This window comes from Wyeomyia smithii, chromosome 1 (genome assembly GCF_029784165.1).
Source record: "Wyeomyia smithii strain HCP4-BCI-WySm-NY-G18 chromosome 1, ASM2978416v1, whole genome shotgun sequence".
NCBI classification, from domain to species: domain Eukaryota; kingdom Metazoa; phylum Arthropoda; class Insecta; order Diptera; family Culicidae; genus Wyeomyia; species Wyeomyia smithii.
In genome coordinates, this window is record NC_073694.1 from 34,903,797 (window position 1) to 34,917,203 (window position 13,407).

At 43.6% G+C, this 13,407-nt stretch overlaps 2 protein-coding genes across 2 annotated transcripts; both read right to left on the minus strand.

Annotated features, from left to right (window-relative positions):
- Positions 1–2,655: 2,655 nt before the first annotated feature.
- LOC129716685 (sphingomyelin phosphodiesterase-like) lies at positions 2,656–4,204 on the minus strand. The gene is made up of 3 exons (XM_055666520.1): positions 4,093–4,204; positions 3,139–3,875; positions 2,656–3,076 (listed from the first exon to the last, which is right to left on the minus strand). Exons 1-3 carry the CDS (start codon positions 4,202–4,204, stop codon positions 2,738–2,740), a joined length of 1,188 nt encoding a protein of 395 aa, XP_055522495.1. The 3' UTR covers positions 2,656–2,737.
- Positions 4,205–5,403: 1,199 nt separating this feature from the next.
- Positions 5,404–7,598, minus strand: LOC129718391 (sphingomyelin phosphodiesterase 1-like). Its single transcript, XM_055669154.1, has 4 exons — positions 7,440–7,598; positions 6,918–7,378; positions 5,889–6,863; positions 5,404–5,826 (listed from the first exon to the last, which is right to left on the minus strand). Exons 1-4 carry the CDS (start codon positions 7,552–7,554, stop codon positions 5,488–5,490), a joined length of 1,890 nt encoding a protein of 629 aa, XP_055525129.1. The 5' UTR covers positions 7,555–7,598; the 3' UTR covers positions 5,404–5,487.
- Positions 7,599–13,407: the final 5,809 nt, after the last annotated feature.

Below are 13,407 nucleotides of genomic sequence, written 5' to 3' on the forward strand. Positions count from 1 at the left end.
GTGGTATTTGGTCCCTTTAGGCTATTTTTTTTTTGGAGACAATTTCTGGCCCCTGAGCGTCATTCTGGTTTAAGAAACACCAATAATAGGTGTTATTTAGTCATTTTCGGCTGTTCTACAGAAACCGGAAGTCACCATCTTAGAATTCAAAATGTTGTCTGTGGTCGATTCTAGCTCCTGTGTATCATTCTGGTATCGAAACATCTCATATTGGATGGAAATCGGCCGGATGAAGAAATACCCATATTGGGTGTTATTTGGTTATTTTCGGCAGTTTCCCATTCACCGGAAGTCGTCATTTTACAATTCATAATGTTATCTGAGGTCGATTTTTAGCTTCAGTGCATCATAACAATCCCGGAAATACCCATAATGAGTGTTATTTGGTCTTTGCCACTGTTGTTTCGGAACCGGAAGTCGCCATATTGGATTTCAAAATGGCATTTGGAGACAATTTCTGGCCTCTGAGCATCATTCTGGTTAAAGAAACACCCATATTTGGTTGTTTTTGGGTCATTTTCGGCAGTTTTCCAGTCACCAAAAGTCGCCATTTTACTACTCAAAATGTTGTCTGAGGTCGATTTGTGGTTTCAGTGCATCATCACGATTTCGGAAATACCCATATTGGATGGTATTTGGTCATATCTCGCTGTTTCTCAGAAACCGGAAGTCGCCATCTTGGATTTCAAAATGGTATTCAGAGACAATTTCTGGCCTCTGAGCGTCATTCTAGTTAAAGAAACATCCATATTGGTGGTATTTGGTCGTTTTCCTCTTTTTCCAATCACTGGAAGTCGCCATCTTACAATTCAAAATTTTGTCTGATTTTTCAAAAACCGGAAGTCGCCATCTTGGATTTCAAACTGGCATTTCGAGACAATTTCTGGCCTCTGAGCGTCATTCTGGTTAAAAAAACACCCATATTAGGTGGTATTTGGTCATTTTCGGCAGTTTCCCAGTCACCGGAAGTCGCCATTTTACAACTCAAAATATTGTCGGAGGTCGACAAACGTACAAACCGTGGAACACCACCCATGGATTGCCTTATGCATAGGCGAGCTTTATTGTTATAAAATATTCGGCCGAGTCCACTTCACAATAAAATGTGAATTTTTTTCAGTGTACCCATTAGGGTAATATTATTGTCAAAAGTTACTCTATTTCGCATGTCGTGTAGAACAAAATCAGAAGTGGCGCACCTAGCGGTCGAAAAGGTGACTAACGCTTCTGTCATTTTCAATTTGTCTTCATAATTTCACGTAAGTGAACTATATTGGTATTTAATATATTTGATGGTGTCGAACCTACCGATGTCGCCAAACGTTGCCAAAGAACATTCGGATGTTGTAGGAATGTGTCGTCTGCTAGTGGGACAGAAAATCGCTGGGGAAATTATCACTTCTGCGATACTCCGAAGCATCTACTCGAGACAAGTCTAAAGCAGATCGCCGCAACGCATCCAGATATTAGCCTAGTGTACTTAACGGGAGATCTAGTTCGTCATCATATAACAGAGGTCACCTTTGAGACACTCAAACGGGACTCCAGATATGTGCTGAAATTGTTCGCGAAATCCTTCCCCAACATACCGATTTTGTTTGCGTATGGAAATCACGACACGAGTCCGTTCGGGTCATTTTCATCGGCCCTGATGACTGAACGTTAAGCAGGATAAGCAGAGGTGTATGGATTCTTCCAGTCTTGGATTAAAAAACTGTGGAAAAATGGCAAACCAAATGATGAACTAACATTTCCTCCCAATACAGAAGGATACTACACCGTAAAATTTAATGATCGCTTGCGAATTATTGTTTTGAATAGTAACGTGGCTTATATCTACAATTGGTGGCTCTTGGTGGATCATTTTTATGCAGCCCAGTTGCAGTGGCTTCAGGATGTTCTTGCGGAGTCTGAATCAAATGGGGAAAAGGTTCATATCCTGTCCCACATTCCACCCAATCACCCAACGCTGCTGCATGGTTGGTCCATGGAGTATCAACGTATTGTGGAACGGTATAGTGACACGAATTTGTAATGTTCTACGACTCCAGCAACCTCAGCAAGCCTATTAGCGTAGCTTGGAACGGAGGTTTTTCTGACGCCACACACCTACAACAATCCTAATTATCACATTGTCACTTTGGAACCGTCTTGTTTGGTTGGTTTTATTTTATCCGATTTGAGATCACCTAATCAATTGATTTCTTTACTTTACAGAGTGTTTCCCAGTTGCAGAGTTATTTCATGAACCTTGCAGAAGCTAACAAAACCCCAAACCAAAATCCACGCTGGTCTTTGTCATTCAATTTGACAAGTGCGTATGGGTTGAAGGATCTATCACTGCAAAGTTTAGACCGGTTTGTGACGCGTTTGGCTACAGAAGAAGAAACTGCCAACCGGTACTGGGCCAACAGACGTAGGAATAGTCCACCATCAAGTCAGCCACTGACACCGGAATGTCGAGTGGCACAACTCTGTAGCATTGTAACCACCGATTCTCGTGATTCGAGAAAATGTGAGGAACTAGGAAGGAAATATGGCTCCCAATGGGGATCCACAAAGGGACATTATTGTTCGTTGAATGATTTGTAAATGAAGTTGGTCAATTGTTGTTCGACATTTGAAAACTGAGATCAATAAGATTTGTTTTGTCAAAGTGTTTGACTTCCTAGAAGTCATTTGTAAATCATCAACATATATTCAAATCCCGATTGTTTGTTTTTTCACTCATTTTCCATCAATCGAAAAACGTTTCTCTCAGCTCGTCACATTTCACATCATCGTTCAGTTCGGTAACGACAATTTCGCACAGATGATTAAGTAGACAGTCGTCATCGCAACCGGCACCCAGAGAAGGATCTCCCCATTTGACCTTGAACTCCCAGTACATTCGCAGCTCGAGTCGTCCGGCCGGTGTGCCGAGTCGTTTCACCATCTTATCAGCTTCCGCTGGACTTAGGTTGTGCATTCCGAACGCATCGGCAAACGAGTACTGTTTGAACCAAGTCGGCCGTCGATCCGGGAATAGATTGGCTTCCGTAAGGTTGAAGATGTAGGATTCGTAGTCGGTAACTTGCTGTAAAAAGCATAGGAATCAAACTAAGGTCAGTAATAATTAGGTTATAGCATAACACTCACGAATGTTTCAGGATCTACGTAATATACGATGTAATTCAGATTAATGTCGCTAAAAGCCGTTGCGCTACCGCCATTCCACGCAACGTTGATGGCGTGTTGAGGGTTTTCTCGCGAGTAAAACACATTAAATTCATCCCTATGAGTATGACCATTAAACTGCGCACTTATCGTATTGTGGAATCGTTCGACGATCCGTCGGAACTCTCGTTGACAAACAAAGTAAGTCGAACCACTCGAGCTGTACGGAATGTGAGCAAGTAGATGTACCTTCTCGCCGTTCTGCTCTGCAAGCAGTAAAACATCGTGCAACCACTGGAGTTGGGTTGCAAGATAACCCGGATTCCATATTATCCACCAGTTGTACGTGTAACAATCCTGATTGTTGACAGCAACCAATCGTAAACCCGGTCGAACTAGTGTCGTATAGAATCCACCCTGACGGATTGAATTCACAGTCGAGCGTGGCAGCCAGTGTCCCCAAACATCCGCCAAGTAGCTGTACAACCATCCAACCGAGAACTCCGGACGATTCGCAATGGTCGGTGCGAAGACATTCATTGGATGAGCCTCATGGTTGCCTATGGCGTTGTAAACGGGCGTATCCGGAAAAGCTTCCAACAGTTTGTTGTGCAACCGGTTCATGGTACGAATGTTGTGGCCAAACGACGTTTCCCATACGCCATGATCCACTATATCTCCCGTGTGGTAAATGTAGGCTGCATATTCGGCCGAGTCCACTTCACAATAAAATGTGAATTTTTTTCAGTGTACCCATTAGGGTAATATTATTGTCAAAAGTTACTCTATTTCGCATGTCGTGTAGAACAAAATCAGAAGTGGCGCACCTAGCGGTCGAAAAGGTGACTAACGCTTCTGTCATTTTCAATTTGTCTTCATAATTTCACGTAAGTGAACTATATTGGTATTTAATATATTTGATGGTGTCGAACCTACCGATGTCGCCAAACGTTGCCAAAGAACATTCGGATGTTGTAGGAATGTGTCGTCTGCTAGTGGGACAGAAAATCGCTGGGGAAATTATCACTTCTGCGATACTCCGAAGCATCTACTCGAGACAAGTCTAAAGCAGATCGCCGCAACGCATCCAGATATTAGCCTAGTGTACTTAACGGGAGATCTAGTTCGTCATCATATAACAGAGGTCACCTTTGAGACACTCAAACGGGACTCCAGATATGTGCTGAAATTGTTCGCGAAATCCTTCCCAACATACCGATTTTGTTTGCGTATGGAAATCACGACACGAGTCCGTTCGGGTCATTTTCATCGGCCCTGATGACTGAACGTTAAGCAGGATAAGCAGAGGTGTATGGATTCTTCCAGTCTTGGATTAAAAAACTGTGGAAAAATGGCAAACCAAATGATGAACTAACATTTCCTCCCAATACAGAAGGATACTACACCGTAAAATTTAATGATCGCTTGCGAATTATTGTTTTGAATAGTAACGTGGCTTATATCTACAATTGGTGGCTCTTGGTGGATCATTTTTATGCAGCCCAGTTGCAGTGGCTTCAGGATGTTCTTGCGGAGTCTGAATCAAATGGGGAAAAGGTTCATATCCTGTCCCACATTCCACCCAATCACCCAACGCTGCTGCATGGTTGGTCCATGGAGTATCAACGTATTGTGGAACGGTATAGTGACACGAATTTGTAATGTTCTACGACTCCAGCAACCTCAGCAAGCCTATTAGCGTAGCTTGGAACGGAGGTTTTTCTGACGCCACACACCTACAACAATCCTAATTATCACATTGTCACTTTGGAACCGTCTTGTTTGGTTGGTTTTATTTTATCCGATTTGAGATCACCTAATCAATTGATTTCTTTACTTTACAGAGTGTTTCCCAGTTGCAGAGTTATTTCATGAACCTTGCAGAAGCTAACAAAACCCCAAACCAAAATCCACGCTGGTCTTTGTCATTCAATTTGACAAGTGCGTATGGGTTGAAGGATCTATCACTGCAAAGTTTAGACCGGTTTGTGACGCGTTTGGCTACAGAAGAAGAAACTGCCAACCGGTACTGGGCCAACAGACGTAGGAATAGTCCACCATCAAGTCAGCCACTGACACCGGAATGTCGAGTGGCACAACTCTGTAGCATTGTAACCACCGATTCTCGTGATTCGAGAAAATGTGAGGAACTAGGAAGGAAATATGGTTCGTTGAATGATTTGTAAATGAAGTTGGTCAATTGTTGTTCGATATTTGAAAACTGAGATCAATAAGATTTGTTTTGTCAAAGTGTTTGACTTCTTAGAAGTCATTTGTAAATCATCAACATATATTCAAATCCCGATTGTTTGTTTTTTCACTCATTTTCCATCAATCGAAAAACGTTTCTCTCAGCTCGTCACATTTCACATCATCGTTCAGTTCGGTAACGACAATTTCGCACAGATGATTAAGTAGACAGTCGTCATCGCAACCGGCACCCAGAGAAGGATCTCCCCATTTGACCTTGAACTCCCAGTACATTCGCAGCTCGAGTCGTCCGGCCGGTGTGCCGAGTCGTTTCACCATCTTATCAGCTTCCGCTGGACTTAGGTTGTGCATTCCGAACGCATCGGCAAACGAGTACTGTTTGAACCAAGTCGGCCGTCGATCCGGGAATAGATTGGCTTCCGTAAGGTTGAAGATGTAGGATTCGTAGTCGGTAACTTGCTGTAAAAAGCATAGGAATCAAACTAAGGTCAGTAATAATTAGGTTATAGCATAACACTCACGAATGTTTCAGGATCTACGTAATATACGATGTAATTCAGATTAATGTCGCTAAAAGCCGTTGCGCTACCGCCATTCCACGCAACGTTGATGGCGTGTTGAGGGTTTTCTCGCGAGTAAAACACATTAAATTCATCCCTATGAGTATGACCATTAAACTGCGCACTTATCGTATTGTGGAATCGTTCGACGATCCGTCGGAACTCTCGTTGACAAACAAAGTAAGTCGAACCACTCGAGCTGTACGGAATGTGAGCAAGTAGATGTACCTTCTCGCCGTTCTGCTCTGCAAGCAGTAAAACATCGTGCAACCACTGGAGTTGGGTTGCAAGATAACCCGGATTCCATATTATCCACCAGTTGTACGTGTAACAATCCTGATTGTTGACAGCAACCAATCGTAAGCCCGGTCGAACTAGTGTCGTATAGAATCCACCCTGACGGATTGAATTCGCAGTCGAGCGTGGCAGCCAGTGTCCCCAAACATCCGCCAAGTAGCTGTACAACCATCCAACCGAGAACTCCGGACGATTCGCAATGGTCGGTGCGAAGACATTCATTGGATGAGCCTCATGGTTGCCTATGGCGTTGTAAACGGGCGTATCCGGAAAAGCTTCCAACAGTTTGTTGTGCAACCGGTTCATGGTACGAATGTTGTGGCCAAACGACGTTTCCCATACGCCATGATCCACTATATCTCCCGTGTGGTAAATGTAGGCTGCATCTGGGTGGTTCTCTACAATATGATCGATAGTGTCTTCGATGGAGGCCCACGGAGAATCGCAATCACGGTAGTCGCCCCAAAAACCAGCAGCGTCTGCAGGATCCTCTGGGATGCCCTGATCATTGCGGCAGCATGCCGGCCGCTTACAGTTAGCATTGTAACCGGCTTCGTACTTGGAGTCGTAATGAAAATCAGTAACTTGTACTATTTTGATGTCGTTTTCACTTCGCGCGTTTGGAAAGTGTTTCGATTCCTAAAATACATTTCAATTAGAAGTAAATATTGTTTGCCTTCACCATAAACCTACCGTAATTGGTTCTCCATTTGGGTCAACAACAACTGACCAGTCGATAAACTCAGGATCATCAAAAACGCACGACGAAGTCTGGAATATCACTCCACACACGCTAGCCGCATCCAGAGTCGGTCGCTCGTCGAAAATGTACAGGAAAAAATCTATATTTATGTTAATCAATCCAAAGCAAACGTCCGATTCCTGAATCTGAAGCGTTGTGCACACCTCGTATGTTGTAGCGAACAGATCCGCTCTCGATGCTCCGTCTAAACGTAGTTGCATCAACTGCGATATAATGTAACGACAGAGAACACACATCGTTGTTTGTCTTTCGTGTGGAAGATGCTCCAAATCTTTGCGACGATCTTCATCCGAGAACTTCCAGACGTCGAACAATTTCTGTAAACCAACTGTTTTCTCCCCCGTTTGCTGCCACGCCTGGAAGTCTTTCTGGAACTCCTTTCGAATGTCTTCTGTAAGTAGAGTAATCTCACTAAAATCAACCACCGAAGGACGAGTTGTTAATATACCAACCGTATTGCTGCTCCATTGAGCTAACCATTTGCTTGAAACCTTTCGGTTTCACTTGGTATCCGGAAACGGTGATCACCAGCAATACAGTCGACCACGTGGCGATTGCTAACCTCATCCTGTCGACTGTCGATGACTGTGAGATATGTGGAGGGAATTCAGCAGACTGCCGATATCGTTTGACCGGACACTGCCTTTTATACATGAAATACTGTTAGCTCTTATCGATAGTCTTGTTGCCACTATCGAAACGATGTCCCTGCAAATTGTATTCTGGTCACGTTTTTTCGTGCGGGCCATTATCGGGCGATCGTACTGGAATATACGGTAGAACATCTTGTCGGGTGCTTTTGTAACACACAGACGGGAGGTTATCTACTGCCGCTGGTGAAAACATGACACTTGACACACCTCTCTGTTATGCAATTTCGAAGGATCGCCTGACTGTGTTATTATAGCTATTTTGTTGCTCGCACTGTTGTGAAAAAGCTCGAATTTCATATTTGTTCTCTTATTAGAAAAAAGTGGGTGAATTTATACTCTTGTATGATTGATTGGATCACAACTTAAGTAGTTAGGTAAGAATTTGAGAAAGACTGGGTATTCATTTCTACAACCGATGCCAATATTAAAGGGGTTGGAGACATAATGAGAAGGCGAAATATGATTTAAGAGCATTACTAAATAAGCGATCAGTCATTTTCTACAGTTCTAGATAATCGTTGTAGGTGCTGAATAACACAGTTAAACAGAATCAAAACTCTTCCCATCACGAATAAGATCTACTGAAAAAGGTGAAAAATGCCATGAAGAAGATAGAAGGTTTTATCTGAGACACACCCGCATCTTTGACGTAGAGCCAAGCACATTGTTATTTATGCAACGTTTGCGGTGTCCTTGAATAGAACCGATTTTATTCATAATTAGCTGATCCGGAAAACTTAGTCCCGTCCATTTTTGTGTTTGATTAAATAATTTTAAACATTCCAAAATCATTGATTCCTTGCGATTTGTTTATAGTTGTTGTTTATAGATTGGTTTTATCAGAATGACAACATCCTCGACTTTTAGCTTCTGTACATCACATCTATTCTGAAAGTAGCCATATTGGTTGGTGTTCGGTCATTTTCAACTGTTTTTCTGGCATCTATCTGATTCCGGAAATATCAATATTGGGTGGTATTCAGTTATTTTAGTTGTTTTCCAGAAACTGAAAGTCATCTTTGTATTCAAATAATATCTAGGATCAAATTTGAAAATGGCGTCTGGAATCGCGTTTTGGCTCCTGTGCATTGACCCGACCATTTTAGGCTGTTTTCCGAAAAACCTGTTTGAAATATCTGTTTAATTTGTATGGGAGACCTCCCTCCCCTTCCAGAGTACGGTAGAGTGTCAAACCACCGTACAAATTTATGTTTGATTTGTATAAGAGCCCTCCCATCAAGAAGTGGGAGTGGTGTCGAACTACCATGAACATATTTTTTGCTCCCAAAAACCTCCACATGCCAAATTTGGTTCCATTTACTTGATTAGCTTTTGAGTTGTGGAGAAATTTGTGTTTCATTTGTATGAACCCTCTCTTCCAGAAGAGGGAGGGGTGTCGAATCACCATGAAATTTTTTTTTGCTCTCAAAAACTTCAACATATCGAATTTGGCTCCATTTACTTGATTATTTCTCGAAATGTGCAGAAATTTGTGTTTCATTTGTTTGGAACTTCTCCCTTCCAGAAGAAGGAGGGGTGTCGAATCATTATGGACATTCACATGCCAAATTTGGTTGTATTTGCTTGATTGGTTCTCGAGCTGTGCAGAAATTTGTTTTTCATTTGTATGGGACCCTTTCTTCCACAAGAGGAAGGGATCTCGAACTATCTTAGTAATCTTTCTTGGCCCCTAAAACCGCTATATACAAAATTTCACGCCAATCGGTTCAGTAGTTTCCGAGCCTATATCCTGTTTTCTTCGGAAGAAGAACAGCTCGGATATTCAATGGAACATTTCCTCAGGCAAATTAGGACGGCAGATAGAAACTCGTTCAGTTTCTCGTCATTACGAATTGCCACTTGAAGGACGATTCTCGCTCTATCATCTCTAGCAGTGTTCCCCGCCAATTTCAACATTTCCGCAGCAAGGCACATTGCAGCCGCCAGATCGTTAGGCGTTTGTAGCCTTAGGACTGGTTGTGCGTCTTCTTTTACCCGTGTGGTAGAAACGGAATCATGAAAACTACGCAGAATGAATGTGAACTTGAAACCGATTTTCAAATATACACCCGCATGGCGCGAATATCAGTGGATGAATGAATGATGATGTGATGAAATAATTTCATACGATCGTCTTGAATACCCACTGAGAGGACAAACTCGACAAGTGGGTGGGGTCACGTACATGGTGTAATGGAAGAAAGCAAAGAAAGGTTTGGCTGCACTGCGTGTTTTTTAGGTATAAAGACGAAAGTTGAGCGCGAAGTGCATTGATCATTCTTTGCTAGCTTGTTGAGCAGTGCAGTAGTTTATTTTCGCTTCGTTCGCTTTGTACGTTCGTCCGTAAGCTTCTGTGTTCGCGTTGGAAACCGACGCTGCGGTGAACCCTGATATGGGTTAATCAAAAATCAGCTCCAGTTAGGGGAAATGGCCTCGGCCTGACAATACGCCTGATCCTGCGGCTAAGAAGCTTTTGGCCAACAACAGATTCGCTGTCCTGGAAAACGCCACGGATCCCGTAATAGTGAAAAAGGAGAAAATCCCGGAGGGTCTACGTGAAGCAATAGCGTTTTATATTGACAAAGGACTGAAATGCACCATCCGCATGTGCACTGAAGGATACAAACTGATGGTTCCGTCGTTGAATCATTACAAGGCGGTGCACGGCGGTCCCACAATATCGAAGCAGGAAAACCCCTCAAGATTGTTCTCCGCGGACTTCCTGACATGGAAGTTGACATCCTGTTGGAGGAACTAAAGGCAAAAGGACTCGAACCAATCAAGGTCCATAAGTTGAAGCGTCACAACAAAACTCGGAAGTACCGTGATCAGTTATATCTTGTAAACCTGGAGAAAAATTCAACGTGCCTGGCGGATATGCAGTCCATCCGAGCACTTTTCCACATCATCGTAGCCTGGGAGCGCTACAAACCAGTGCATCGTCACCCAATGCTACAACTGCCTGCTGTTTGGACACGGGACTGAAAACTGCTATATGGCGTACCGCTGCATCAAGTGTGGCCAAACGCACGCTCCCGATGCCTGCCAGCTGATGGAGACCGCCGATCCGGTGTGCGCCAACTGTGGGGCTGCCCACAAAGCAACTAGTAGAACGTGCCTGAAACGCGCAGAGTTCATCGAGATTCGCAAGCGGGCCTCCATCAACAATCAGCCAGGTCGCCGAAAGGGCCCCAAACAACACGAAGGAGTTCCCTGCCATTGGCTCCCGGGGCCCCATACCTTTACTCGCCCTGCTGCCGGTGAATCCAACCACCAGACCCGTCACAGGTGCCTCTACGTATGCTGAAGCAACGAGATCCGGTAGCCGTTCACCCCCACAAGGTCTCCAAGGAAACTCGTCCGCAATGATTTTCTTCCAAGCTGCAACTAGCACAACTGACAACGAACCCATGCTCACCATGGAGCAATACGTTTCACTGGTCGTGCAATGCATCAACACTTTTCGTACTTGCGAAAGTAGAGCTAAACAACTGCAATCTGCGGTGATGATCGCTTCCAAGTATAGACGTTGCTATCATCACGGAGGCGCATCTCAAACCAGAGATGAACATCTTCCTTCCCGATTTCCGATTTGTACGGCTGGATCGAGCATATTCTTCTGGAGGAGGTGTGGCTATTGCTCTTCGGCGTGAAATAAGCTGTCATCTGCTACCGAGTTTTCAACTCAAGGTCATCGAGGCCGTGGGATTGGAAGTGACCACTGAGTCGGTCACATTACCATAATCGCAGCCTACTGTCCCAAGCAAGTCAACGTAAGGGACGGGTCGGCAACGAACCTAGGAAGCAATATCATCAAACTGACTCGGAGGCAGGGGCAATTCATCAACGGGTGACCTCAACGCAAAACATCAAGCCTGGGGCAACAGTCGACGCAACCAAAACGGCCTGATCCTCTTCAACGACCTACAAGTAGGCCACTACAACATTCTAGGTCCGGCCGCTCCCACCCGGTTGAGCTGATCCGGAGTACACGTTACTATCGACCTGTTCATCTCCAATATGGGCAACATCATCGACCCGGTTGTTCACCAAGAACTCAGCTCGGACCACTTCCCAGTGGTAGTCGAAGTTGGATCCTCTGCTAACCGATTCCAAGTCTCTCGGCATAACTACCATCGAGTCGATTGGACGCGGTTCCAGCGATGTGTGGACCACGCAATTGACTACGGCGTCCAGCTGGAGTCTTCAGAGAACATCGAACAATGTCTTCAGTCCATCGATGAGGCGTTATCCCAGGCCTCGGATCTACATGTGCCGGCTTCCAGTCTGGCGAGTAAGTCTCTGAACCTAGACAGCTCAACCTAACGATATATCCAATTCCGTAATACTATAAGACGACAGTACCAGCGCTCTGGTCCCCTCACCTGAAGACCAATATCAATCGTCTCAACAAAATCATCAAAGCCAGATTTGTGGATCTAAGAAACAAACATTTTTCTAAACATCTTCGCTACCTCCCAGTCCGTGGAAAGCCGTTCCGATCATTTTCTTCTAAAGGCATCTGAAAAAGCCAATGCACTTGGTCAGCATTTTGTCAACTCTCTCAATTTGGGTCATGCCATGGTTAACCCGCACGAGCATGCCGTCCAGGAAGTAATAACTAGAGTCGCCGGTCTTCCCACAGTCATTCAAGATGAATCTAAAACATCTGCTGATGAGGTGTGAGCTGCCATCAAGCACACCAAGAACATGAAGGCCGCCGGTGTCGATGAGGTCCTCAACCTTGAGTTGAAAAACTTTTTCGAACACCTGGCAGCGATCTTCAATAAGTGTCTGGAACTCAGCTACTTTCCGTCTCGCTAGAAGCTAGCTAAAGTTATCCCCATCCACAAACCCGGTGAGGACCCTACCAACACTAAAAACTATCGCCCCATCAGCCTATTATTATGCATCTCGTAGTTGTTCGAAAAATTGATTTTCAGTCGCTACTAGAATTCGTAAGCTAGAATAACATCTTCCTCCCAAAACTGTTCGGGCTTAGACAGGGTCACTCCACCGTTCACCAACTGACTAGAGTTACTCAGATCCTAAGGCGGAACAAGTCCGTTAGTAAAACATCTGCTATGGCATTGCTGGATATCGAAAAGGCGTTCGATAATGGTTATCTGTGAAGCAGCGAATTGTGTTCATGACGATGGTGTTCATTTTTAAAATAGTTAACGGATTGCTGCCTCGATATTTGTGTGATCGAATTGTGAGAGGAAGTGATATTCATAGATACAATACTAGAAACGCGACAGAAATTCGAGCACCAAATTTTATTTTTGGAGCTTCGCAGAGTTCATTATTTTTTAAAGGAATTAAAGTGTTCAATTCGATGCCTACACAGGTCAAACGTGCAGCAACGCTACTTGAGTTCAAGAGACAATGTTTTTCACACGTCAAAGCTGTTTTTTAGGCAGCTAAACAGAAATGTTTTACAATTCACGCACTAAATTGACGAAGTTTTCATAACGGATGATTTTATGTGGGCTTTCGCTGTAATAGCTTTTTAGTATTTATTTAAGCATTGTAAAAACTATTATGTTCGTCCCGATGATAATGATGGATTTTGTATTTAATGTAGTAGTAAAAAAAAAAATAATTGAGAAGTCTACAAAGGTTTGAGAATCGCGCGCGTTACACAGATATAATTGACTACCTTTCTTAAATTAATATATGACATTTTGAAAAATAAAGGCTTTTTTTTTATTCACATACATACAGATGTATTTTGCTGATGTATGTTATGAAAATTGAGTTTTTG

Coding starts and splice junctions, on each gene's coding strand:
- LOC129716685 (XM_055666520.1), bottom strand. CDS start 4,204: ATGCTTCGGAGTATCGCAGAAGTGATAATTTCCCCAGCGATTTTCTGT. Junction 3,876..4,092: donor GGCAACGTTTGGCGACATCG/GTAGGTTCGACA, acceptor TTTATTGTGAAG/TGGACTCGGCCGAATATGCA. Junction 3,077..3,138: donor ACGTAGATCCTGAAACATTC/GTGAGTGTTATG, acceptor TGCTTTTTACAG/CAAGTTACCGACTACGAATC.
- LOC129718391 (XM_055669154.1), bottom strand. CDS start 7,554: ATGAGGTTAGCAATCGCCACGTGGTCGACTGTATTGCTGGTGATCACC. Junction 6,864..6,917: donor CAAATGGAGAACCAATTACG/GTAGGTTTATGG, acceptor AATGTATTTTAG/GAATCGAAACACTTTCCAAA. Junction 5,827..5,888: donor ACGTAGATCCTGAAACATTC/GTGAGTGTTATG, acceptor TGCTTTTTACAG/CAAGTTACCGACTACGAATC.